The 14,076-nt window shown below is 51.9% G+C and overlaps 1 protein-coding gene across 2 annotated transcripts in view; it reads left to right on the forward strand.

Moving 5' to 3' along the window:
• The window catches only part of Fbxo21 (F-box protein 21), a 32,560-nt gene extending 24,737 nt beyond the window's left edge, over positions 1 to 7,823 (forward strand). For both annotated transcript variants that reach the window (XM_041648174.1, XM_041648176.1), the window contains exons 11-12: positions 83 to 240; positions 5,686 to 7,823. In XM_041648174.1, the coding sequence (XP_041504108.1) occupies positions 83 to 240; positions 5,686 to 5,873 (346 nt within the window). In that variant the 3' untranslated portion in view covers positions 5,874 to 7,823. The remainder of the gene's footprint in view (positions 1 to 82; positions 241 to 5,685) is intronic.
• Positions 7,824 to 14,076: the final 6,253 nt, after the last annotated feature.

Raw genomic sequence — 14,076 nt, forward strand, 5'->3', positions numbered from 1 at the left:
GATCCTGAGCCAGGCTCTTCTGCCTCCTCCACAGCCCTGAGGTCCCCCAGAAGCCCACTTACCCTCTTCTGATGCTCCACAGATACGGCTACAACTGTGTGATCTATGGCTGGGACCCCACTTGCATGATGGGGCACGAGTGGATTCGCAACATGAACGTGCACAGCCTGCCTCATGGCCACCATCAGCCCTTCTACAATGTTCTGGTGGAGGATGGCTCCTGCAGATATGCAGCCCAAGGTGAGGTGTTTGCTGTCCCTCCACCTGCGCCTGGCTGGCCATGCTGTGGGAAGAGCTCACCAGTGTGTTCAGCAGCTGTCCACAGCTAGTCACACACAGGCACACACCAACATGAGGTCCTGGCTCTCTTTCCCAGGCCAGCATTCTAGCAGCGCTGGCCTCAGTCGCCCTCAAGTGGCCACAGGTGGAAACTTCAGTCCCCTGTACAATCCCTGTGTGTTTGGTGACCTTTGGTAGGCATTTGTGGCCATGGCCAACCTGACGGGCCAGCCCCTGAGCTGGGGATAGATGGAGTAAAAGAGTCAAATCAAAGACTGCAAGTGAGCCTTTGTCTGTGTCCCTTTTGACTTTCATACACCTGACCAGCAAGGAGCACACAGGATAAGAGGGAGTGTGTATACAGATGTGATAAACAGTGTGCTCTCATGGGTGCTGAGTCTGTTTGGGACCCATGCAGAACCTGGAGTGTGCAGGCCACCTCCCCTTTACCCATGAGTACCTGGAACCAGAAGCTTGGTGATAAGCTATGGCCTGAACCATTAGGCTTGCTCTACACACACAGTGCTAAAAGTACTGAGGGATGGAGTGTCAGGGTTTCAGAAGGCAGGAAGAGTCTCCACATGAGTGATCGTGACCTGTCTGAGGCCAGGAGGACCTGTGTAGTATGTCTGCGGGCACCTCACCTCCATGGGTTCCTGGGCAAGGTAAAGGGGCTGAACAGAGGCTCCCCCAGGGCAGTGTTCAGCTTTTGAAGCTGAGTCAGGTGAAATTTGAAACTTTCCTTTTCCGAAAGTCACCGTGATTTAAAACTGGCCTGGGGTTTTGCTCCGTGACAGGTGAGGAAGCTTTTGTCATCAGTCATGACTCCTGGCTGTGGCGGTACCCGGTGCAACAGTTGTCTAGCCGGTACAGAATAGGGGTGAACATCTTTAAACTGGGGACTGAGGTTTCTAGAAACAGTTCCTGTAATTTGTTTTCTTGATGTAGTTTGTAAACTGGATACTCAGCTTTAGTTGTACTGAAGCCTCAGAGCATCTCACTTCATTTGCGGAACACATGGGACAGTAGTTTGCAGTCAGTGTTGGGAAACCAAAAGAAAATAATGAAGTCTGTGGCCATTGACCCAGTGATGTTGAGTGGCTGTGATTGTGTTAGCTCTGGCTGGGTTCCAGGCCCTTCAGTTGGCCACAGGGCCATGGCCTCTCCTGAGGGAGGTGACTGGGGTGCAGAGGTGACAGAGAACTCCTTCACAGCCGCTCAAGTGCACTCCTCACCTTCCTGGGCCAGCTCCTGTCTCTAGTAAGCTCAGCTGCTGCTCCGCCCTGCCTGCTCCTGCAGATGCAGCCCACATGGCGCCCCGTTCACAGGCAGTGGGTGCCTCATCTATATCTGTTTCATCAGTGACTAGAGATGCAGGCCTTTTCGTCAGTGTTTGAAGGGACATTTCATGCTCCTGCCTCATGGTGCGCTAGGAACGCGGCAGCACACCAAACCATGTGGCTGCTAGCTCGTGTTTCATCAGCTTTCTCATTGCCCATTGTCACCACAGGATGGCCCTTTTCAGCTTAACCGGCTCCAGCAGATAGCTCTGCTGGAGTGCACTCCCTTTGCAAAGCCTTTTGCCCAAGAACGACTTCACTGTCCATCTCCAGGCCCTGGTTGCCTTAGGGTCGTCTGAGCTTGTCTCTTTACCTGTTCTGTCTGTGGACGGACAGTGACATCTGGGGCCTGACCTCCTGGGTGTCCCTGCCCCACCAGAATGCTGTGCTTCCCCTGTCACTGCACTCAGAGGAACCGGGGCTCTACCCTCCGTGATGCTGAGCTCAGCCAGAGGTAACTCAGCTTCTGCCATCAGCAGGAAGTCCATGGGATTGTACTGTGTTCTGTGACACTGTGGTTGCCCTAACACCTGGACGACTGATACAGGAGCGTTGTAGCTTGGGGAGTGTCTGCTGCTCTTGCTCCCTGTCCAGTGACTTGAAATGCTTTTCCCTGCTGCCCCCTCCTCCTTTTATACTCCAGCCTCCACTTTCCTCCCTCCTGCTCCCTGGCAGAGTCCTGATTCTTATTCCAATGTGTAGTAGTCACTGGAGACAGTTTGATGCTCACAGCCCATAGTTAGCCATAAGATGGACACCTTGAGCTAGACTTTTAAATTTTTTTTAGAAAAATTTATTGTTATTGTATGTTTGTGCCATGAGCAAGGAGATACATGTTCCAAAACACATGTTGGAGGTCAGAGACTATGTTATGGAGTTGGTTCTCTCTCACCTTTATGTGGGTTCTGGGGACTGAACTTAGGTCCTCAGGTTTGCACAGCATATGCTTTTACCCACTCAGCTATCATCTCAAAGGTCTGAGAAACTACATTTTTTTTAAAAGACTAGTTTACTTTTAATTATGTGTTTACATGTCTGTGTGGGTTTGTGCAGTATGAGTGTCGTGCCTACAGAGGACAGAGACCTCGGATCCTCTGGAGCCACCACATGGGGTCCTCTGGAGCAGGTGCTTGTACCTGCCGGGCTGTCTCTGTGGCCAACAAGCTACACTTGTGAACTCCTTCTTAGGTTTCCTTCCTTCAGACATTTCTGGGTTTTTACTTGTATTATTTGTTTCACTTCTTTTGAGCTGATTGTAAGTGATTCTAGTTCCCCAGTAGAGGCCATTAGTGATGCCTCTCTAGTCGGCAGCCTCCAGGGCAGTGACTGGCCTGTCAGAATTCCTGAGTCTTGTGTGTGGCTCCCTGCTCCCACTAGGGGGAGCACGCTGTACAACCTGACTCCTGACCCTTAGTTCAGGGCTGCTGCTGCAGTGCAGTGAGAGTGGCTGTTGGTGATCACAGGAGCCCTAGCTGGGTGCAGTTCTCCTTCCATAACTTAGCACTGCTCCTACTCCCCAGCCCCACAGTCTGCTCCTGCTGCCACGCGAGGTACTGGGGCGAGGTATAAAGTGACGCTTGGTCATTTCAGGAGGCCAGTTGGCCTTCTCTTGTTTAGGTTCTATTTGGTAAAATGGCCATCAGCGGTGGTGTGCATGGAGAGAGAAGAGGACAGCTTGTGGGAGTCGGTTCTCTCCACCACATGGGTCCCAGGCACCATATTGAGGTCTTTGGGTTGGTTGGTGATAAGTGTCTTTACCCACTGAGCTGTGTCATTGGCCTGCCATTGTCTCCTAAGTGGTAAATCCCTCAGGCATACAGTCGTCTACCTGGTGGCTCCACCCCATGGCCCCTTGACTAGAGACACATCCACATTTAGTACCAGGAGGTTTGTGGTCCCTGTTGAGACAGTGGAGCAGTGTATGTCTCTAGAGTGCTGAGTAGCAGACAAACCCGATGCAGATAAATGCTTGGTGTGCATCTAATGTAGACAGCAGCAGAAATGAATACCATACTTCAGGGTGTGCAGGACATACCAAGGGTAAAAGGACACACTCTGCTGTTGTCCCCCCAAGAGGGGCACTGGACCAGGCACCCATAGAGGACTCAAGGTGGTGTTTCCAAGTGTATGTCCACAGGTTTTCGATTAAATAAGCAACTGTATTTCTCTGAAAACCGTGAGTGTTTGTGATTCTTAGAGTGCGTTATATTAGGGGTGTATCATGGAACATGTTCGCTCCAGATGCACAGGCACCAGCTTCTTCACTCTCTTCTCTCCTGGAAGAAGTCGTTTAGTCCCTGTGTCTGGGGTGCACAGATGTGGGCCCTGCACTTGGGAGGCAGGAGGGACATTAGTTTGAAGCCATCCTGGGCAACTTAGTCTCAAAGTAAACATAAAACCTGGCTGGGGGTACAGCTTGAGTGTAGCATGCTCGCCTGGCATGCACAAGACCCTGAGTTCAGTCCCAGAACCACAGAACAGACTGGTTTAAGGTCTCTTCTTTTGCTCCACAGCAGGCCTGAGGGCCAGCAGGCCAGGGCACAAGTCCAGCTGGAGGTGGGCCCCAGACAGCCTGGAGCTCGCACTGTTAGCTCCCAGGTTCTGACCATGCTGATGCCTGGGCTTCCAGAGCAGCCTCTTGTTAGAAGCCATATTCAGAAGCCTGCAGCAGCTACCTGGCTGTGTCATCCCACAGAGCTGCGGCCCACAGAGGCCAAGACTCCCTGCTCGGGCCTCTGTTGAGCACCTAGAGGATGGCAGCTATGGGCAGAGCTGCACAATGCAGGGGTTCCTGTGGAGCAGGACGGCTCACCTGAGCTATGTGCCATGAACAAGATAATTGCCTGTGGTGCTCGGCTTTCCCTGACCCAGCACCCTCTGTCCTGGTCTACACTCATCCCTGCGTCCACACTAGATGCCTCAGTGCATTGGTGACTTCACAGCAACTTCTTGTGGAGACCCCAAAGCAGTGCATCCGCAGTTTCCCCAGACCCTTAAAGGGAAACACACAGTGGTTGGCCACCCTGCCCACCTCTCACAGAGAGGAGTGCAGGGACAGTCCGTTCTAGGAGGACCTCTGGGTGTCTGGGCTGTCCTGTGTGCTCCTTTCTGGAGTAGACATGGCTCTGCCCTGGCCTGGAAACGAATCATGGGGAGTCTGCATGGCCACCTCCTCTTTCAGGGAACTTTCACAGCAGTAAGGCTTGCTTTATTTATTTATTTGTTTATTTATTTATTTATTTTGTGTACAGTGTTCTTTCAGGCCAGAAGAGGGCACCAGATTTCATTACAGATGTTAGTGAGCCACCATGTGGTTGCTGGGAATTGAACTCAGGACCTCTGGAAGAACTACCAGTGCTCTTAACCTCTGAGCCAACTCTCCAGCCCAGCAGTAAGCTTTCTGGGCCACTGACTTCTGTTCCTGACCTTTGGCTTTTCAGTGAGACACCTGAAGGATCTGTTCCTCCACTGTAGACATCTGTATTCTGTCCCTTTCTCCTGTGGCAAAGTCAAGATCGGGGAGAAGGCACCCAGGCTCTCCTAGGGGCCAAGCAGGGTGTGGGTGCCATTGCAGCAGCCCAGGAAGTGTGAGCCCCAAATCCAGGAACTCTGGTGGAGAAGAGTGGCTCTGTGGCAGGGGCTCTGCTCTGTGGCAGGTGTGGCAGGTTTGAGACTTATAACCAGATGGTAGGGCAGTTTCTGAGCAGCCAAGTTCAGGTGAGGCTCATCTCTCCGCTGCTCCAGCTTCTTGCTAAGCCAGATGAAGGCACAGTTAGTACCCCAGAGGCACCGCTGGGATTCTTGGAGCCAAATATCCCACTCAGAGAATAGAAAGATGTCTTCTGAGCAGAGCCATGGGGAAGGGGACCTGTGTCACCATTCCTCCCTCCCCACAGCAGCCACCTCTGCCTTTTCCTCTTGAGTCACTGTAAAACCAAAATGTTTCTAGTGGTAACCTTTGCTCTGTTTCAAAAGCGCCCTGGAAGGGGTGGTGGGAGGGTTTCTGCAGAGAGCACTGTGGAGAGGGAAATGCTAACAGCGGTGTCCGGCGCCTCTTTACTAACAGAGAACCTGGAATACAACGTGGAGCCTCAGGAAATCTCACACCCAGACGTGGGACGCTACTTCTCAGAGTTCACAGGCACACACTACATCCCAAATGCAGAGCTGGAGATCCGGTACCCCGAGGACCTGGAGTTTGTGTATGAGACGGTGCAGAACATTTACAGTGCAAAGGAGGACACGGCTGAGTAGACTCAGGACATTGCACCTCTGCTGCTGCTGCTGCCGCCTTCTAGGGGAAGGATTCCTGAAGGACTAGTGCGGTCCCCTTGGAGTCAGCACAGGACAGCCACTTCACCAGCAGCCTTGGCTGCCTCCCCAGTTTAGATGGTGTGTGCTCCTCCGGCCACAGAGACAGCGCTGCTCTCCGCTACACTAGTGAATCAGTTGAAAGGCACCGTGTCCAGTGGCATGGCTTGTCTGCTTGTCCCGTGGTGACAGTGTGTGACATTCTGTCCTCATGAGGTCTCACCGTCCACACTCTGTTCTTTCATCCCCCTCCCACCCTTGTCTCCATTCACACTGTGGCAGCGTTTCTCCAGCTGGACAGATGGGGTCCACATTTCCTGCGCTCTCTGGAGCTTGGGCACCCCGAGTCAGGGCCACCTGCCCCTTTGCCTTGGGGTGGTTGTATTCAGAAGAAGGCATGGAGATGGGACTCAGAACGAGTAGAATTAATTTTTTTTTGCTAATACATGAAACACATATTTTAAGTGTTCCTTTTTCCCCCTTTTAATTTAAATTGGGAGAACGAACGGCATTGTCTCCTTTCTCCTCCACTGGAGTCTGTGCACATTTCTGCCCGTCGTGAGCTTCCGTCTTCTTCCTTTGGTTCTCTGAGCAAATGCACAGCAATGCCTTTCCCAGTTCTCCACCGTCATCAGCTGCTGCTTTACTACGACTACTCGTGTAATTGTGAGCGGATCTTAAGTCGGTTGGTCATAGGCCCGTTTCCCTAGTGCGGCCTGCAGGCCAGATGAAAATTGCTCTGAAAACTTGTAGCTCCTGGTCCCCAAAGACCAAGAGAATGGGTTTGTGTTGCGATCAGGAAAATGAACTAGAGAAGCCTAACTTGGGGAAATGGGTTTTCCACCCCGTCACCCCTTAGACTCTCCTGTCCCATCAGACTCTCCATGGGGAGAGGCATGCATGCTTTGGGCTTCGAGCTGTGTCTGAAGGCTCCAGGACACTGTCTCCAGGACAAGGCCTAGCCTGGGGCACCCTGGCTTCTGCCTGATGCTCTTGGTGAGTGTGAAAGGACTGACCCTTTTACAGATCCTAGTGGGGGCCACCGGGTTCTCAAGCAAACTGGCCCGTCCATTGGGCTGAAGGCACTTCTGCCTTGCGTTTAGAATGCCGTTGCTCTAGTGAGCAGGGCTGTGGGGCTGCCTGCCTGCCTGCTTCTGCATGTGTATTCTCACGGCACTCTAGATGACTGTCCCCTCCTTGGTTGCCCTTCGCCAGCCCCAGGATGACAGGGAGACCATAGGCAGTCTCTAGAAGGACAGGAAACCTGAGACTCTTAACAACTGATGCGTCTCTTGTCTAGCGTCTGTTTCTCACCAGTCAGAACTCAGGCGGGTTTGAACTCGCATTTGAAGTTGGACCAACCACTCAGCATCTGCCTGAGGTTGGAGGATTTTACAACCACTCATTTCAAGGTGAAAATCCACCCACACAGATCCACACTCTTGTGTCTTGTTATAAGCAGCCACGGAGCATGCTGGGAGCTCCCATTGTTGGGCTTGTGCTTTGATTTCCGTTTTCCTAGAGAAACATCAAAGCTGACCTGATGTAAATATGTACCTAGACTGTTTTTAAACGTGTTTCTTCACGAAGGCTTCGTTTGGCTGAGGGAGCCTGTATCACCCGTGTAAGTTGGTAGTTGGGCACTTTATATTTTTCTAAAAATGTGTTTTGGATCCTGTACTCTAATAAATCATAAGTTTCTTTTTAAAAATTTTTCCAAAAGTTTTCTCCATTTTCAAAAGCCCTGTTATAAAAAGTAGAACTTTCACAATGTTAAAATACTAAATATTTGGTGATAGCAACTTCTCTTCAAATGAATGCCAAGGGTTTTTTGTTTTGATTTGGTTTTGGTTTCTTTTGTACAATTAATAAACGAAGTTACCAAGAGAAACCACACCAGTGGCCTGCCCACCTTCATTCAGCAGCAGCGAGAGAAGAGAAAGCAGGGTCTTCCTCCTGAACAAAGTGGGGGAAAAACAGCAGATCCTAGTTTTCCTTTTAACATCTGACAAGTGTCTTACTGACACTTGGGAACAGTCAGAGTGTCTGGTTGTCAGAGGAGGGACGCCTTCTGCCTGTGAGCTGAGAACTGCAAATCCAAGGACAGAAAACCAGGACCGTGGTGTCTGTTGTCACTGTCGGTATGGTAGCTGCACTGCACAGCACTCGGGTGTCCTGCTGTGTACACTGGGTGGGACGCCCCTGTACCTGTAGCCCCAGAGACCAGATGAGGACGTTTTCCTCATAGGACCTGGAACTTGCCCTGCACACTCACCCAAGGTCCAGTGTCTACAGACATACTCAGAAGTAGGAGCAGAGAAACTTGAGATGTCCAAGGCTAGACCATCCCCGTCACTCCGGTTTGCCATGACCTTGTTTATGAGCTTGGAGCACCTCCGTGGACTCAGTTATGTCTGTCACAGCAGCTGCTTATGCTCTTGTTCGGAAGTGTTTGTGTCTTCCTTGCCCTAGGAAATGGAGCCAGGCCAGCAGCAGGTCCCTCTCCTCTAAAGTCAACTGTTTGCTCTGGTTCCAGCTGGAAGTGGAGGGGATTGGATGGCCAGAGGCTTCATTTCAGAGCATCTGTGGCTGTTGTCACCCAGATGTGACCCACGCTGTCTTTGTTTATCTGACTTTGTTTGGATGGAAGAAAGGAATATGTATGGAGGGAAAATCCAGAATCCACTAGGCTCTTGATGGGAGGGTTCCAATTGTTCTCATGGGTGCATTGGCTAAACAGTTCTGTGACCTCATTGGTGATTGGCCTTCACCAAACACCTTGGCTACACTGGGCGGCATCCCTTGCTTGTCTTTTGATTTGAAAGGAATGAGGGTCGTTGTCCCTCAAGGCTGCTTAGAGGCAGGCCGCCGCTGGATTAGGCCCTTGCTGGGATAGGATCCTGCTGTGTAAACCTAGGCCAGGCTGTTTGTGCAGGTGGGTGGATGGGAGAACCACCCCTTAGCCCAGCCCCTCACAGCCATGCTACGGACACAACTACCTCACTGCACTGCTTCCCAACCTGTTCTAAGCATCCTGCAGCCTGGGAGTTGAAGAACATTCCCTTCCTTGGATAAATACTCTGTGCAATTACAGCATCAACATGCGGCAGCCGAGTAGTGATGATTGTATCAGGTTAACACTGCTTCTGAATAAACAAACCTCAAAACAGGGAGACTCAAGCACTTCCGTGCTCTGGGACGGCTGGGGAGGAGGAGGCTGGTATCCAGAGGCCCGTGACTGCAGAATGACTGCCAAGGATCCCCTGGGGTTCCCCCCCATCCAGTCTGAGGAGAATAAGGGTGGAGGGACACGTCTAGATGTTCCCATGAATGGATCAGGTCAGTCTCGTCATACAGCACGTGAGGTCACTGCATGGTAGCTGCCACAGGTCACCCCTGCTCGTCCTGTCCCACAGCAGAGCAGCCAGCAGCGTCAACCCCAGCCTTATGGGCTGCCCCTTACACAGCCAGTACCCAGTGTAGATGCTGTGGGGAGCTGAGAAGGGTCTCCTGGGGTGGCCTCTACTGGGCATTCATCACTAACTAGGATCTTTGTCCAGGCGGGGCGGATGCCTGAAGACCGAGGAGCTTGCACACTGAGAGTTGGTTGTAGTAGGATTTGTGTTGTCAGTTCTGGAGCAGCAGAGGCTGCAGGATCCTGGGGGGGGGGGGGGGGGGGAGGCACGTGGCCAGCCAGCCTAGCTGACCTGGTGAGGTCTAGGCCAATGACAAACCCTGTTTCAAAGGAGGTGTACGGCCTGAGGTGGTCCGCTGGCTTCCACACACAGGTGCACAGGTCAGTACGGGCACATACATTTATTTTTTTTTAAATATTTATTTATTATGTATACAATATTCTGTCTGTGTGTATGCCTACAGGCCAGAAGAAGGCACCAGACCCCATTATAGATGGTTGTGAGCCACCATGTGGTTGCTGGGAATTGAACTCAGGACCTTTGGTAGAGCAGGCAATGCTCTTAACCTCTGAGCCATCTCTCCAGCCCCACATACATTTATTTTTAAAAAATGTATGTGCACTGGTGTTGGCCTGCACATATGTCTGTGTGGGGGTGTCAGATCCAGGTGTGAGCAGCCATGTAGGTGCTGGGAACTGAACCCGGATCTCCGGGAAGAACAACCAGTGCTCTTAACCACTGAGCCTCTCTCCAGCCCCTACATTTGTCTGGGGAAAAAAAGGCCTTAGGGCCACTATAACTTATAACTCCAGAGGAGCCTGGGAGGCATGTCCCTGGAGGGATGTAAGACCAGACCAGTGGGCACTGTGGTCCTCATGTGTCCACAGCCAGAGCCCTTCCTGATCCCTGTGTCCCCACACAGTTCTCCACCCACCATGGGGACCAGCAGCCTGCAAAGTAGTGACCAGGGCTCCAGCTCCCAAATCCCGGCTGGGTGAAATGACCAGGTTTGCTGCAGCCCCAGAAGCCACCAGTCTTCAGGAGCAATGGAGGTTTTGAGTAACCCCACTGCTCTAGGTACCCGTTCCTGTTACCACACCCATCCAGAGGCCCTTTATCATGCCTGCCTGCCCGGTTACATCAGAAGGGGGGGGCATGTCAACCTGCAGCCAGCCAGGAGGCCAGGCCCGATCTCCATCCCGTAGTTTTTAACATGATGTCGCTCTTCCGAGTGACACTCAGATCTCGAATTGGTTACCAGATAACGTACACAAATGGCACTGGGAGTTCTCGTCTGGAACATTCTAGCCTCTCTGGTGGCCTTGCGCTGCATGCTCAGCTGATACCCACCAAGTCCATCTGATCATTTGAAATACATTTCCAAAACCGTTGTAGCTCGAAGATCTCCTTGTCTCTCTTTGTAGCTGAACACTGCCTGTATGCCATGCTTCCTTTATCTGTTTCTCTGTCGATGAACACCAAGCTGATTCCCTTTCTTAGCTGTCTGGAATGCAGCAAGGCACAAAACACAAGACACCACAGACTAGTCCATGACACAGCACCACCACTCTTTGCGGCCACTTCAAGATGGCGCCCGTTTCTCCCTGTTCAGCCCCGATGGCTAGTCTCTGTTCCCGTGAAACCATCTCCTGGAGATGTTGGCCATGAGACTGCCTGGACTCAGAATCCTTTTGTGACTGCAGCTGGGAAGGAGTGCATGTGTGGCAGGCGACACTGTTCTTCTACCTGGCCGTTGATGGACACTTGTTCCCGCCTCAGCCGTTGGGACCAGCATGCCATGAGGCCCCTTGAAACCTCCGCATCCTGGCACAGCACAGAGATGGTTCTTGCTGACCTCAAGAACAGTTTACCTGCTGAGGGTTGAGGCTGTCCCACTGAGAATGTGACCTCTGCCTACCAGTGCTGATGTCTGTCTTGCTCAGCCAGTATTGAAACTTTAAGGACTACAGATGACTCAGCCTTAAAGTAATTTGTCGCCAAGCATGGTGACCTGAGGTCCAGTTCCTGAACACATGCCGGATGAGAGAACTGACCCCAGCAGGCCTGTGTGCACGTGTGCACATGTGCACACACACACACGCATACATTTACATACAAATATATAAATAAATAGATAAATATGGGGCTGGAGAGGTTAAGAGCACCGCCTGCCGTTCCAGCAGTCCTGAGTTCAATTCCCAGCAACCACATGGTGGCTCACAACCATCTGTAATGAGATCTGGTGCCCTCTTCTGGCCTGCAGGCACACATGCAGAAAGAACACTGTATACAAAATGAATAAATAAATTTTTAAAAAAAGAAGTATAAACCTTTAAAAAAATAGATAAATATTTTTTATCTATCTGCTTTAAGATATTTCTCAAAAAATGAAAATGCGGCAGTGGGGGAGCCCAGCCACAGACCACACACTCAGCCTGCAGAAAGCCTCGGGTTCTGCTTCCAAACTCGACAAACCGTGCACTGAAGCAGTATAATCGAGAGCCGAGCCCCCAGTCACCCCTTCCCTCTTCCCACATCCGTGTGCATGTCTATGTTCCCTCTTGATCTCTCGGTGCCAGGCACCGTCCCTGATGAAACCAGCTGGTGCTTCTGCCTCACACCTGTGACACCTGCAGGATCTGGCCCCTCCCGCAGCATCATCCTCCTGCAGAAACGGACATGCTGGAGAAGTGGCCTTACACTGCGCATGGACAAGGTTCCGGCAGCACTGTGCGGCTACCAAGGGGCTTAACCTTCCCCCCTCTGCAGCACACGCTGGTCCCCAGCCACAGTGAGTGACCTAGATGTTGTCTGGAAAATGCAGCCCAACACTGTGAGTCACGTTAGATTCCAGAATGTTCTTTTGTTCCAGGTATGAAATTCGAAGGAAACAGTTTATATTATTCCTAACGGGGGGCCAGGGGAGCAGCAACCCTGTCTTCCCTTGACCAGCAGGAGCCTTGGCGATCACTGAGTCACAGGATGATGGGGCAGACTAAGACGCAAGGTAGCATCGTCACTCACAAATGCCAGATGCCTGTGTGTGGTTTCCTCTGGGCCTCTGGGGTTTGGTTTTGTTTTAATTAGTTCCTTTTTCCTTCCTTCTTTTCTCCCTCCCTCTCTCCCTCCCTTCCCCCCATTTCCTTCTTTCCTCTGGGGGTTTTGTTTTGTTTTAATTAATCCTTTTCCTTCCTTCCTCCCTCCCTCCCTCCCTCCCTCCCTTCCTCCCTCCCTCCCTCCCTTCCTCCCTTCCTCCCTTCCTCCCTTCCTCCCTTCCTTCCCTCCTTCCTTCCTCCCTTCCTCCCTTCCTTCCTTCCTCCCTTCCTTCCTTCCTCCCTTCCTTCCCTCCTCCCTTCCTTCCCTCCTTCCTTCCTCCCTTCCTCCCTTCCTTCCTTCCTCCCTTCCTTCCTTCCTCCCTTCCTTCCCTCCTCCCTTCCTCCCTTCCTTCCCTCCTCCCTTCCTCCCTTCCTTCCTTCCTTCCTCCCTTCCTTCCTTCCTCCCTTCCTTCCTTCCTCCCTTCCTCCCTTCCTTCCTTCCTCCCTTCCTCCCTTCCTTCCTTCCTCCCTTCCTTCCTTCCTTCCTCCCTTCCTCCCTTCCTTCCTTCCTCCCTTCCTCCCTTCCTTCCTCCCTCTCTCCCTCCCTTCCCCCCTTTTCTTCTTTCCTCTGGGGGTTTTGTTTTGTCTTAATTAGCTCCTTTTTCTTTCTCTTTTTTCTTTTTTCATCGCCAAGTGGTTTTGTGTCCTCATTTGATCTCATGTTTAGCCCCAGGCTGACCTGGAATTCCTGATACCATCCCTCAGTCTGCCAGGGGCTGGAGCCTGCGCACTCCTTTGCGATCTCCGTCCGTGAGGGGCAAGACAGTTCCCAGCAACTTTGCCAACAAAGAACATAGCAATCTTCATCCCGTGAGAGCTTTGCATGATGCAGAGATGCTGACACACAAAACACAGGTGAACACTTCTAGAATGTTCTGTAACGTCACTTTATCGTCCCGTGACAGGACACTGGCAGAAAACACATGTCTCCTGTGTTGTGGCAAATGAATATATTTGGAATTCTTCCAGTTCCTACCAAAGGAAATGAAGGCTCAGAGAGGCTGAATAACTTGTCTGAGATGCCACAGTGCCGAGAGACAGGGCTCAGGGCTCAGGGCTCAGCCCAACTCTGCTTGGTGCCCAAACCAGCTGCTGTTCACATTTCTTCTGGTCTCATCTACTTAAACACCTCACCTTCCTGGGAACAGCTAAAATCAAGCCATCCCACCCCCACCCCCGAAGGTGCCTGCGGTTCTCTGTGGCCTGGTGACAACCATAGCAGGGACAATATGACAGTTTGGTTGTTAGCGAAACACACAGAAAGATCGACAGGCCAAGGCACAGTTATGTGTGCAATATCATTTGCCTCCGCAGGGATCAGAAGCTGCCCATCCGAGATGTTCAGAGGCTGGCCTGCTGGCTCCTTGGATTCTCAAGCTGGCAGCTTGGTTGCTTTCCTCCGTGAGCTGTCACCATTCACTAAGAAGCTCCAAGTAAGAGCCTCCTCTTGGAGCTGGGGTGAGCATGGTGGTTCCGAGCAGGAGGCCTGGTTCCCTAGTTCCCAGGTGAGCACAGTGGGTCTGTGCATTGGAGACGGCCATCCCAGGCCAGGGCGGCACTGCATGCAGGGGAATAGAGACAAACACATGGTGCCAGGGTGAGGGCACATGGGCACCACCATGCAGTTCACCAGCA

The sequence above is a fragment of the Microtus oregoni genome, unplaced genomic scaffold (genome assembly GCF_018167655.1).
Source record: "Microtus oregoni isolate MIOR12 unplaced genomic scaffold, Mior012 000003F_ref0000135, whole genome shotgun sequence".
Taxonomy (NCBI): Eukaryota; Metazoa; Chordata; class Mammalia; order Rodentia; family Cricetidae; genus Microtus; species Microtus oregoni.